The sequence below is a fragment of the Bombyx mori genome, chromosome 22 (genome assembly GCF_030269925.1).
Source record: "Bombyx mori chromosome 22, ASM3026992v2".
Classification (NCBI taxonomy): domain Eukaryota; kingdom Metazoa; phylum Arthropoda; class Insecta; order Lepidoptera; family Bombycidae; genus Bombyx; species Bombyx mori.
Window position 1 is genome coordinate 6262772 of NC_085128.1, and position 13318 is coordinate 6276089.

The window sequence follows — 13318 nt, forward strand, 5'->3', positions numbered from 1 at the left end:
TGTGTGTGGTTCTCTTTTGAGAGAAGTGTAAAATTTTAATTAACCATGAATATATCTAATATTATTGAATTCATGACAACTAAAGATAATTTAAGTACAAGTATGAATGTTAAAATGCCTGCTCGGATCGTGTCCGTCATTGTGCCTATTATCACAGCGAAGTAATCCAAATGCATTGCGAAAAAGCAACCATTGACGGATGACCGCATTTCTTGAAGCAAACTACTGCTGATATTGAGTTGATTGATAGCTCCCTTTAGGCGAATTCTGGATAGTCGATCGATTACTGACTTGGTTTTCCGTGGGATTAAGGTAAAATGTACTTCGTGCGAAATGCATCTTCAAATATCCAACTTTAATTCAACCATAATTCAACCATCTAGCCGTAGTTGAATGCTGTCTATTATGAGGCTCGAACGCAGGCTGTTGAGCGACGTAGGGTTTTAGTGGATTCACCTCCGACATGCATCATCTACAAGTGAGCGGAAGTTTGCGATTTTCACCTAACCGAAAAAAATGACATAATATTTCAACCAATTTAGACCAACTTTGTTTTTCAGTTGCAATACAACATTAAATCTAAATTTATTTCATACCTTTTGTTCTTTGTTATGCTATGTATCCTATTCAAGTCCGTTCGAACTACCTCAAGAACTAATTCTATCAGAAAAGTAACATTTGAAAACTGAAAAGTTCAGTGAAAGATAAACGTAAAGTAAGATAAAAAGTATTAAAATCACTTTTACGACTTATTCACGCTTACATCCATGATCGCGAACACGAAATCTGTAAGATATTGGAAGCGTCAAAAATAATAAATTGAAAATATAATAATTGAAAGATTAAACCGTAAATGTATTTTTATTATAGGTCTATAACTCGTGGAAACCGAAGAAGATACTACTACAAAAAGTATTTTGTTTAAAGCGGACATTTTTGTTTAGTCATTTTTCATTACAGGAATTATTTTCCACTACGTCTGTCTTAATTGTAGGGCTCTATGTTTCTTCAATAACTTGAAAACCGTAAGAAACCTTCGAAGAACCATTTGAAGAACTTAAGAACCTAAGAACCATTTGCTTTGGGAGTTTTGGGATTTCAGAAGCTCCGAAACATAATCCACTGACCATCTTGATATATAAAATCTAAATTAAATTACTTTGGAATGGCAGGAGTTAATAAACTTTTATCTAAGCGTTTCCTGTATATTATTAGGTTCCCTGTTCGCGCCCACGTTTCCCTAATCCTTTTAAGTTAATTTTTGTAATTGAAAAACTCGATTCTCTTTCTCAAACTTATTCATTCAAACATAATTAAAGTAGACTACTATAGGCTTGATTTATGTACCACAAAAAAAATTGCCGTGTGACTCGTCTGGCTTTAAAAGTCATAAAAAAGAAAATCCGTCATTTTGATTTATTTTTATATCTTGTTAATTTTCATGTTAATATCCATCAATCAGCTTTATTAATGACATTTTCGTTCTTTAGATAGTGGCTTTTACTGCTGTCATAAATCAATTCAGCACCTCACTTAAATTAATCAGTTATAAAAAATATTAGTCATTTTTAATTATTACCACTATGTAAATTTAACTAGAACCACGTGCTTGAAGCAATTCTGTGTATCAATCACATTTTATTGGTAATTTGATTTATCAAATACACTAGAGTGTTAATAATTAGAGTAGGCTTTAACTTAAGCCGTAGGCTTTTATTTCACAAAATTGTCAGTTGTTTCCCTAAATAGAACTATTCTGAAAAAAATATTTAATTTTTTGTACTAATAATGACCACAGCAAAGCCTAACTAGACTTCACGAACTCAAAATTTATAAAAATATTTCTTTGAATAGCTAGCCTTACTATTATAGGTAGATAAGATCACGCCATATTTGATGTTAGGCTGTTAGCGAAGCCAGCAGATTTGACTACTACTGATAACTACTTAGACAGAAAAGAAATTCTATACCGCATGATCACTTCGTGCCTACGAGAGCCTTCTTTCTGTATGTGTCTGAATATGTACTTCAATTAGGTAATAGGGATTTAATAATTATAGTTAGAAAGTAAAATATGAAGAAATACTGCTACTACGGACGGCTGAGAGGGTTGTGTGAGCAAACAGTTCGAGGAAGCCATGCTCGCACTTTCAAATTTCGATCAAGAATTCAATATTTCAAACATTTATTGTAAAACTTTACAAATTTTACCAATACATTTATTTTGAAAAAAAAAAAACAAAATCATAAAAAACATATTTATGGCAAAATTGACATAAAACAAATTCTAGATTCGTGTTTGTTTTAAAACTAGACACATTGAATGATTAAGTAGAACTAATTAGAATGTCATGTTTAAATAGATAAAGCCAGTGTCGGCCGTAGCTATATCATTTTGTTTTGACGTTTAATAAGTTAATTATATACTCAGATTAATTACTTATTTTTGAATGCCGCCCCTAGACAAGGCAATGCCAAGGTTTTCTGCATAATTTTATACTATAATGCAAACCTCGTTAGAAGAAACATATTGTAATAGTATTCAGGAAATATCTTAGAGGAGTTCATTCAAAGTTTCAATAAATTACATATATGTTAAGTACATATTTGTTTAAATATTATTGAACAAAAAAAAGTTTTGGTGCGTAGAATATACCCTTACGAAATATTATAATGTTAAGGATTTAACAAACAGTAACAAAGTAATAGGTACTCTATTGATGTACGAGTTCAAAGCACAACTCAATGTTATCCTTTCGAGTAATCTTGTTACAACATTACGTAGGTGGAATCCTGCGCCCACATATGAAATAATAGCATTTCGTAAGGAAGCATGAGCGGTACTAGAATTTAGTTTATTTAGTTTTCAATAACAACAACAATATTTAAATACAACCTTATTAACGGTAAATGACGTAATAGAAAAATTGTTATGCGGTCTACTAACTAGATGATTAGCTGTTTGAATATTGTATTCAATGTCAACGCGAAAGAAGAGATTTATCTTTTATTTCATAGTCATTTCGTGAACGTACAGTAGCAATTAAATTTACATAACGATAAAATATTATTATCTAATTTACAAAGCCATTCAGCCACATCACAAAATATACATATATAATATGGCAAAATACTATGTCCGATGTTCGACTGCGGCATGCTCGGAGACTTCAGAGGTTAATGACACGAGATGAGTCACGCAGGCAATTGACATCTGCGATCTGAGACAACGTGGTAGACGTTCACGCCTTAATTAGTGATCATTTGCGCTGCGGCGATTCGAATCGTTGAATGAAAATGTGCTTGGATGTCGCTTATTTTGTTTGTGATATAGTCAAAGATCATAGTGAAGTCGCACCTTAAGTGAATTCACACTGGTTTCGGTCAAATATAATTATATTCCATGGCCAACTGAATTCTATTAATGCTATATTTAGATTACTGTTATTATTTTTGGTAATATGGAGACTGAATGATGATACGTACAAAAATGACAGTATTTATAATAACAAAGTGTGTCCTTTGGGACATGGATCGTATGGATTGAATTCATTAAATCATCTGATCTAGGCTGTCTATTCTGATCACCGAAACGAGAGATTACATTACCAGAAAATGTCTCTTGCAGAAATTGTATGGAATGTGACACCGTCTTGTTGAAGTTACAAATTGGTGACATCAATAGTGTCGAGTTTCGGCAGAAAGAACTGTGTTATCACGTAGCGGTATTTACTACCACAGTTACTGCTTAACCAGTGTCATCTAATCTAATAATGCCTCCAGCCAAGCACCAAACAGTAACACGTTCTGAGTGCATTTGTTTTTCGAAATATATTTACTGGTGGTAGGACCTCTTGTGAGTCCGCGCGGTTGGGTACCACCACCCTGCCTATTTCTGCCGTGAAGCAGTAACGCGTTTCGGTTTAAAGAGTGGGGCAGCCGTTGTAATTATACGTGAGACCTTAGAGCTTATATCTCAAGGTGAGTGGCGCATTTACGCTGTGGATGTCTATGGGCTCCGGTAACCACTTGACACCAGGTGGGCTGTGAGCTCGTCCACCTATCTAAGCAATAAAAAAAAAGTTATTGTCCGAGCCCCAAATACCGCAGTTTTCGCGATTAACAACGCCATCAAAGTGCAAATGTGCTTCATCGCTTAAGATGATTTTGCTACAAAAATGAACATTCCTCGGACTCGGTGTTTATGGTCATTAGGTTTCATTTGTTGTGTTAATTGAATTTTATAAGCATGGAGACACTGATCTTTTGAAAGTAGCCTAACTTCAAATTTGCAAGCCTTGTCCACGATGCCGAATTGATGTGCCGCTTCCGATGGACCGCTTCCTAATGACGTTAGAATATCTTGTTTTTGGACCACTCTTTGTGGACTCCACACATCGTCTTTTTTTAATAACTTAGTTGTTAAAGTAGATATAAATTTGTAATTAGTCTACACACATTTCATAGATACTGATATACAAATAGTTTACAAACGGCTGTCATAATCATATTTGATTATTTCTTTATAGTTACTATGTCTGTCTAATTTTTAACAGAAGCTTCAGTCCTCAAGTTGCCCATACAAATCGTAATATTTTTTCTGAGTTTATTGACGTTCCAGATTATTCCAGGATCTGTGATCGATCCTTCAGGTTGACTGACCCCGACCCTGGGACTTTGTTACCATAGGAGAATTCTATAAATGGTTACTTTTTTATAAATTTCCATTTTTGTGTAATTAAGAACAAATCGGTACTAGATTGATCGGAATTCGTTAATTTCAAGTTTTAATTACGAAAGATTAATGTTAAGTGCACATTATTCCAAAAATCAAGAGACCCAGTTCAACAAATCTATATTTTGTCCAAATCAAGACAGCTATTACAATAAAAAGGTAATAATTACACATATCTGAGTTATTGAAAGTTGCTTTATCCACTAAATTAACCGGTAAGAAACCCTACAGTCCTTGACACAATTTTATTTCAAACCGCCAGTTCGAAATACAATACGGTAATAAAATTTGCTGTTGTTTTAACTTTAGCCGGTAACATAAAATTGAATGTAAATAATTTATGTTGTCAAGAGCATATAAAATTATATGGCGGTTAATATCTACATGTTCACCTGATGCAGTTTCTCGATTGAACTAAATATCAGACTAATGTGGATATCCTTGTTTTTTTTTATTGTTGTGTTTTCTTTAATTTTTTATGTTATTTCTAATAAACATATTATTACTTCAATTCATTATTTACTAAATATAAACGGAACTTTCATCGTATAATCCTAAAAACATTAGGGCAAAAACGATTGATATTAAAATTTGGTAATATCAAGTTATAGCGTACACTAAATTATTAACTTTATAGATTAATTATTTTCTTAGGATTTAACGATACACGCAATGAAAACTACTTATATGGCTTAATCGTATTTTTACTGAATTCTGTCCAAATTTTTGCATGATTTGCGGTTTTAGATGGTAATTAAAAAAATCATTTAAATGTCTACGATTAACCCCATATTTATCTAAGACCACGAATATCTTATGACAGTTAAGGTTTATGATGTAAATATTAATTAGCATTTATAATTGTTTGGTTCAAAAAAAAAAAACAAGATTATCTACAATATTCCGGCTGTCTATGTTACTTGCGGTAACGCCCACTAGATATATGTGACATAGTATTTTAGTTCGCATACGGCACACTAGGGACTAGCTGGCTATCTATAGGACATAGCAACCTGTATAAAAGGCTCAGGTATCTCACATTTAGGCACAGAACAAGCCCTAGTTCTAAGAGAGACGTACTGTTCTATAACTTTACACAAACACTGAGAAAATGTTCGGAAAGGTAATTTACTAAGATTTGTGTTAAAAATGCTCTACGCAGAGTTGTACTTCTTTTAAATGGAATAATTGCCAGGGCCCTTTGAGTGCTGAGATGTCTTAATAATCTTCATACAACAGCAACGTATCCAGTGCTAGTTTTATCATAATTATGTGGTATTTATTGAGTGTGCTATAAGTTATGGGACAGTTAAAGCGTAAAAAAATCACTAGTTGTTTAAGGAATTAATTTGTAACGTTGTGTGCCTTTTATTCTACTATTAAATTTGCAATTCAACGCGTCATAAATTTATGGTAAGTGATCACCATCGCCCACGGACATCAGCAATTCCAGGGTCATAGCCTAAGTCACTATGTGGTGTATAAACTATCTCTTTGAAAAACGAATTAAACCAGTTGTTCGTTTTTTTGTATATAAGAACGATAAAGTGACAAATACATTTGTTGAATACATATTATTATGATAAGAATAACAATGTTAATACTATTTTCATCACCGAAAGCTACTTAATGTTTATAACCCCGTTTTTACTTTTTTTTTATTCACTCATTCTATCAAGTATTATGTATATTCATAAAATTATTATCAAGAAGGCTAATATTTTTAATATAATCAACTATTTTCTTATTATAGTAATTTGGTTTTCTCGAGCCTCAGACGATAGTTTAACAATCTCTTCTGTACATTGAAAATTGTAAGAAAAAGGTGTATGCGTAGACTATCCGAATCGTTAGATTTGAAAATGAACAAAATAATAACGATACTCAAATTTCTTTTTTCTTTCTTTCTTTTAATATGATTATTAAAGGATGACAAAAACAAAAAAAATTAGAACGAATTAAAGGTATTTTAATTTCAGGTGGTGGTTTTGTGCGTCCTAGTCGCAGTTGCTCGTGCTGGATTGATAGCTCCACACGGGGCTGTCTCATCGCAGAGTATCGTGCTGGGAACGCCCGCTATTGCGCACGGATATGCCGCCCCAGCCATTGCCGCCCCGGCTTACGGTTACGGCTTAGGTATGAAAAGGGTAACTGTTCGTTATTAGTCGTTGTTTGCTATGCGAAATAAGACATCCGGTTTGAAAGTCGTTGGAGACTATGCTCCGAGTTTCTCTACAGGATCGAGTTAGGAATTATTTTTGTAAGAGAACCATGATAACCGACATAGCCTGAAAGATTGTGTGGTGGGAACGATAGTGGGCAGGGAAATTGCTCGCAGAACAGACGGACGCTGGGATTAAAAAGTTCTAGAGTTGCGACCAATTGGACATGATCACAAACCTTTGGTGTAGCTGAGTCCATCAGCAGACAACTATAGTAATGGCAGTAGATGGGAGTCTGGACCCGCTTGACATTGAGCACTTTTCAAATATATCATAATGTCTACCTTGAGTAAAAATATCGAAGTCTCATTTCTATGCCTATTTCGGCCGTGAAGCAATAATGAGTTTCGGTTTGAAGGATGGGGCAGCCGTTGTAACTATACTGAGATCTTAGAACTTATATCTGGTGGGTATTTGTGGTAACAAGGTGGGTGACGCATTTACGTTCTAGATGTCTATGGGCTCCAGTAACTACTTAACAACCAGGTGGGCTGTGAGCTTGTCCACCAATCTAAGTAATAAAAAAAACTAATCTTATAAGAGTAAATTTATTATTAATCTTCTTCTTCTCTTATATATAAAAATGGACTGCTGTTCGTTAGTCTCGTTAAAACTCGAGAACGGCTGGACCGATTTGGCTAACTTTGGTCTTGAATTATTTGTGGAAGTCCAGAGAAGGCTTAAAAGGTAGACAAATATGAAAATGCTCGAAATTAAATAAAAATAACAATTTTGTTTTTCCTTTGATGTGTTCCCCGTCGGACGGATTCCTTTTGTTTGTTTGAAGTTTATTTTTTACAAAAGTTTAGGTCTTTTATTTGTAGATTGAGTCACTACGAAGTCTGCCGGATCAGCTAGTAGTGTATAAAATTTATAATTTACAGGACACAGCGCGGTCGTTGCACACGCAGCGCCGGTGCTGCGAGCGCCCTTGGCGTCGCTGGCGCACGCAGCCGCCCCTGTTGAAATTTATGTAAGAATTTTATTTTTTTGTTATGTCCTTCTTTAAACCAGGATTGTGGAGAGTACTTAACGATAAGTTTGGCTTTGCCTCTGGCGTTGCTGATGTCCATAGGCGACGGTAACCAGTCACCATCAGATGAGCCGTTAGCTCGTCTGTCTATAAGGGCAACAAAACAAAAAAGTAATCGGTATTTAATGAATTATACTTTTTTTTGTGTTATGAATATCGAAAACACATGTACGAAAAAAGTACATGTTGACCTTAATACCAAATTTCTTTCACAAAGATTCTATTTATAATATTTCAAAAAATATTTTTAAATAGTTCATCTTCAGCATAAACAACATTCACTTTGTGGTGATTACTTCAAATGGAATTAATTTAACTTATCAAAAAATACTAAAGCATAATACATTCAAATTGTTACATGCGTCACGCCGGTAAGAGTAACGATATTCTGCTACATTCTTAAAATATTTTACTTGACCTACTTAGGTGGGCTAAATGAAAGAAAGAATAGAAAGCAAGTATTAAACATTCCTTTCTATTAAACATTTAACCTCTTAATGGTTTTGCAAATAGCCAGATGGTGTTATAAGAGGTGTTATAAAATATAAGAACTGACTCGCATAACAAAAGCCTCCTTGCATAATGCTACCTCAGCTGAGGATTGTGACCTTTACGGAGCACTTTTATTCGGATTGTCTTCCTCAATTCATTCCTGTTCTCTGCGCAGGAGATAGTGACACTAATTTGACCGGACCAGCATGGTCTTGCGCTCCCTTGGCCTCTTTCCTTCCATTCTGTCGGTAATGAGTAATGAGTAGTAGTAGAGAATCTGGTGGAGTTCAGTGATGGAAAGTCTTTTGGAGACGCATAGTTCTTCCTCCAGCACCACATCTCAAACAAGTGGACCCGACTTCGTCGATAACAAAAACAAAGGGGCCTATATTCATAATATGAACTTGCAATACATTTCAGTCCCACCCCCGCTACCAATTTAACTATGGAGTCACCGACGGTCACACAGGCGATCAGAAGAGCCAGTGGGAAGCGCGTGATGGCGACGTCGTGAAGGGACAGTACTCTCTGGTCGAGCCTGATGGCACCGTCCGTACTGTCGACTATTCTGCTGATGACCACAACGGGTAAGTACCAGACGATTTCCACATATATATGTAGTATATGTTGTAAACTAAATCTTATATATAAAATTCTCGTGTCATAATGTTAGTTACCAATTCCGGGTCAGTTAGTATTATATAGATCTCAAATTTTAAATAGCACAATATTAGATTTGAAATTTGTTTTTTTTCTGACGGTGAAATTAGGCGAAAAAACATGACAGTTCACATTAATGAGTTTCAGAGTAAAAATGGCTTTCGATCGATCATACTCGAACCGAATAAGCGCGGCACGCGTGACCGAATTAAACATAATAATTCAATGAATCTTACTGGAAATGGCTACATGTAACAGCAGCTATTTTTCCTTCATTAAGCTAATTGTTTTTCGCCAAAGAAAATAAACCTGTAATGCAATTTTAGTTAGTCTGTAATAGTTAACGAGTTGCCGAAATGATGTTAATGCATTTATTATAATTTGAATAAGCTATCCTTAAACACCTTAATATATATACCCTAAACAACAAGAAATGCACAGTTCTATATTTAATTGCTTGCTTAACATAACTACAAGAACACTGAAATTTCATTAAATAACTTATAACACACTCATGCTCAGACTCATTACACACAGAGGGTACATTAATTCACTCATTTCAATAACTTTTGTTAATTGTAATATTTTAAGCTCACATATTGTCACTTTTATGCAATTGATAAATTTCAGTTCAATTTTTGTCAAGTAATTTTGTATTTTTGTGTATCTGAAGTAAAGCTGTTGTATTCTTTGTACGAGGAGCATTTACAGATTTTATCACCTAGTTCAAGTACAGATTGGTAGGCAGCGGCTTGGCTCTGCCCCTGGCATTGCTGAAGTCCATGGGCGACGGTAACCACTCACCATCAGGTGGGCCGTATGCTCGTTTGCCTACAAGGGCAATAAAAAAAAAAGATGCAGTTTTTTTTCTTTAATTATTTCCTGGGTGGACGAGCTCACTTGATGGTAAGTGATTACTGGAGCCCATAGACATCTATAACGTAAATACGCCGCCCACCTTGAGATATAAGTTCTTAGGTCTCGTATAGTTACAACGGCTGCCCCACCCTTCAAACCGAAACGCATTACTGCTTCACGGCAGAAATAGGCGGGGTGGTAGTACCTACCCGCGCAAACGCACAAGAGGTCCTACCACGAGTATTACGATTGTGTTTCTACTCCTATGTTCACAATAATTAAATAACATAAATAAATCCTATCCCTAGCTTCAATGCGGTTGTAAGCAGACACGGGCACGCCAGCCATCCTGCAGCCCACGTGGTGGCTGCCCCAGCTCACGGACACTACCTCGGCTAGACCAAGACTACAACATACTACGATGACTATTTATTTGCAACTTAGCTTAAGCGATGGAAGGCATGACGCGCTGGAAAGGACTGACCATTCGATTTTCATTCATTAAAAGCTTAACCGAAACTTTTGTTTATATAAAGCGTTTGATAACTATTGTATTATATTTTGTACGTAGATTTTAAGGTTGTTATCAGTAAAATTATGACTTGTCGAGTATATATAATGTCAGCGGGGCTTGTGGAAGGTGTTTGAAAGGAAATATAATATTCTCATAAAAAAAAATATTTTATGTTTTCTTAAAAATGAACATCAATGTCGATTTGATATTTTTTATTTTTTTAGAAACAAACAAAAACCAGATAATGCAAGCGGTGTGCCATTACGTAGTGTATATTTGAAAATGGATAATATACTAGATTTTGCCCGCGTCTCCGTCCGCGTGGCATACAGTTACTTTGGCATAACGCTAAATTTTTCCATTCACTTCATTTACGTAGAAAGTGAAAATATTTTTGAATTATAAAATGTTACGGAGCTATTTAAATCCCTATTTTGAAACATTATTTATTGGTGCTCCACTTGTATTGGTCTTACCATGATATTATATAACCTATAGCCTTTCTCAATAAATGGGCTAGATAGCCCATTGATGATAGATAGCCCACTGAAATAATTTTTCAAATCGGACCAGTGGTTCCTGAGGGCGTTCAAACAAACAAACAAACTCTTCAGCTTTATAATGTATACTTAAAAATGAATTGCTGTTCGTTAGTCTCGCTAAAACTCGAGAAAGGCCAGACCGATTTGGCTAATTTTGGTCTTGAATTATTTGTGGAAGTCCAGAGAAGGTTCAAAAGGTAGACAAATATGAAAATTCCTTTTGTTTGTTTTATGTTTATTTTATACAAAAGTTTAGGTCTTTTATTTATCGATCGAGTCACTACGAATCTGTCTCATTTTTATATTATTATTTATTCCTTTTTTTTTTTTTTTTTTTTTTTTTTTTTTTTTTTTTTTTTTTTTTTTTTTTTTTTTTTTTTTTTTTTTTTTTTTTTTTTTTTTTTTTTTTTTTTTTTTTTTTTACAATTTTATCTTATCCTAGCTTAACCTAAAGTACACCTAACTTAATCTAACTTACATCTAAGCGACGACAGCGCGCCGTTCCTGCACTCCGTGGAGTGCCGTTACAGCGCGCGCCGTCACACCTAAACCTAATCCTAATCTAACTTAACCTAATATGGGGGAGAGAGCAAATCCGCACTCCGCGCTGCAGTCCTCTCCCCTTCTCCCCATCGTTATACAATATTGATGGGGGGAGGACTGCAGCGGGTAAGAACACCCCATCCCAAAAGGGGGTGGGGGGTGGGGTCAAAGCCCCTCATGGAAATGAGGCTGCACCTATGGGGTGCAGCCGCGGTCCCCATACGGGGGACCCGCCAAACGGGCAAGAGGCGTGGGGCTAGAGGCTGATGAAACTCAGCTCCGAGAGGGGCGCTCATAGGTCCTCCCCGGCCTCACAGCCGGCGAGGAGCTTTATCTCCGAACGATCGTCGGGGGTACCAATAGCTCCCGCGGCAACGCCGTACCATCCGGTGGTCTGGCGTGCAGCGGGGCTATGCTGTGGAGATGCTCATGGGGCCCGTTTTCGGCTCGCTCGTACATATTACGGGCGAGCCTAGTCACAAACTCCACGAGCGACTCCACACCTAGGTCCCGGGCAATAACTCATTTCTGACGTACTGCCCGGCCCCGACGATAATGCGGAGGGAAAGACTCTGCTGGGCCTGCAACCTAGATCGCTGGGACGGCGACAACAGGTGATACCAGGCCGCAGCAGCGTATGTGAGGCGGGAACGGACGTATGTCTTGTAAATGGCGAGTTTGGTCCTGGTCGGAAGCCCGGACGCAAATACCGGCCGCAACAAGAACATGGCCGCGCGAGCCTGACCGATGACTCGGTTGACGTGCGCGACCATGCTCAAAGAGCGGTCGATGTCGCATCCGAGATACCGGACCGTGGTCCTGAACTCGACATTCACACCTCGGAGGCTGAGTTTCTTTGGGACGACTCTGATACGGACCGGACCGTAGAGTAAGGCCGCGGTCTTTCCCACATTGACCGCGACTCTTCAACGGTCCAGCCACTGGGGCAGTAAATCCAAAAGCCTCTGCATCCTCATGATGGCTGCAGAGGGGAACGGAGAGGACGAGAAGTAGGCCGAGTCGTCAGCGAACAAGGCCAACTTCACGTCCTCCTCCCACGCCCGAAGGTGACCCTCCAGGGTGGGGATGTCATTGGTGTAGAGGGCGTATAGGATAGGAGATAGGACACTACCCTGGGGAACCCCGGCCGTAATGGGACGCACGGAAGACCGTGCGCCCTCGACCGCGACAAAGAAGGTTCTGCCCTCCAGATACGACCCGAGCAGTCGCACGTGAGCGTGCGGTAGGCCCGCGTCCCGCAGCTTGTGGACCAGCCCCTCGTGCCACACACGGTCGAAGGCCTTCTCGATATCGAGAAGGACCGCGACCGTGTATTGGCCCGAGTTTCGCCGGTCCGCCAAGTGATGCAGGACACGGGTCAGTTGCAGAGTCGTCGAGTGGCCGCTTCTAAAGCCGAATTGCTCCGGCCTGAGGAGAATATACGGCGATATTCTCCTCAGGAGCAGCCGCTCGAACAACTTGCCCACGTGCGAGAGCAAGGTAATCGGTCGGTAACTGGAGGGCTTTCTCCTATCTTTGCCGGGTTTGGGCAAGACGATGATCTTGCCCAGTTTCCAAGTTCCAGGGAAGTGTCCTACCCGGAGAATGGAATTAAACAATCGTGTCATTGCTGACACGATTGAGGGAGGGAGGTTTTGTAGGGCGAGGGGAGGAATACCGTCCTCGCCGGGGGCTTTGCGCCTCTTCATCAACTTGATG

General features: G+C 37.8%; 1 protein-coding gene across 1 annotated transcript; it reads left to right on the plus strand.

Moving 5' to 3' along the window:
• Window positions 1-5706: 5706 nt before the first annotated feature.
• On the plus strand, window positions 5707-11484 carry LOC101742416 (cuticle protein 8). The gene is made up of 5 exons (XM_004931904.3): window positions 5707-5858; window positions 6715-6871; window positions 7842-7930; window positions 8903-9069; window positions 10309-11484. Exons 1-5 carry the CDS (start codon window positions 5847-5849, stop codon window positions 10397-10399), a joined length of 516 nt encoding a protein of 171 aa, XP_004931961.1. The 5' UTR covers window positions 5707-5846; the 3' UTR covers window positions 10400-11484.
• The last annotated feature ends 1834 nt before the right edge of the window (window positions 11485-13318 follow it).

Coding starts and splice junctions, on each gene's coding strand:
- LOC101742416 (XM_004931904.3), top strand. Junction 6,872..7,841: donor GGCTTACGGTTACGGCTTAG/GTATGAAAAGGG, acceptor TATAATTTACAG/GACACAGCGCGGTCGTTGCA. Junction 9,070..10,308: donor TCTGCTGATGACCACAACGG/GTAAGTACCAGA, acceptor TCCTATCCCTAG/CTTCAATGCGGTTGTAAGCA.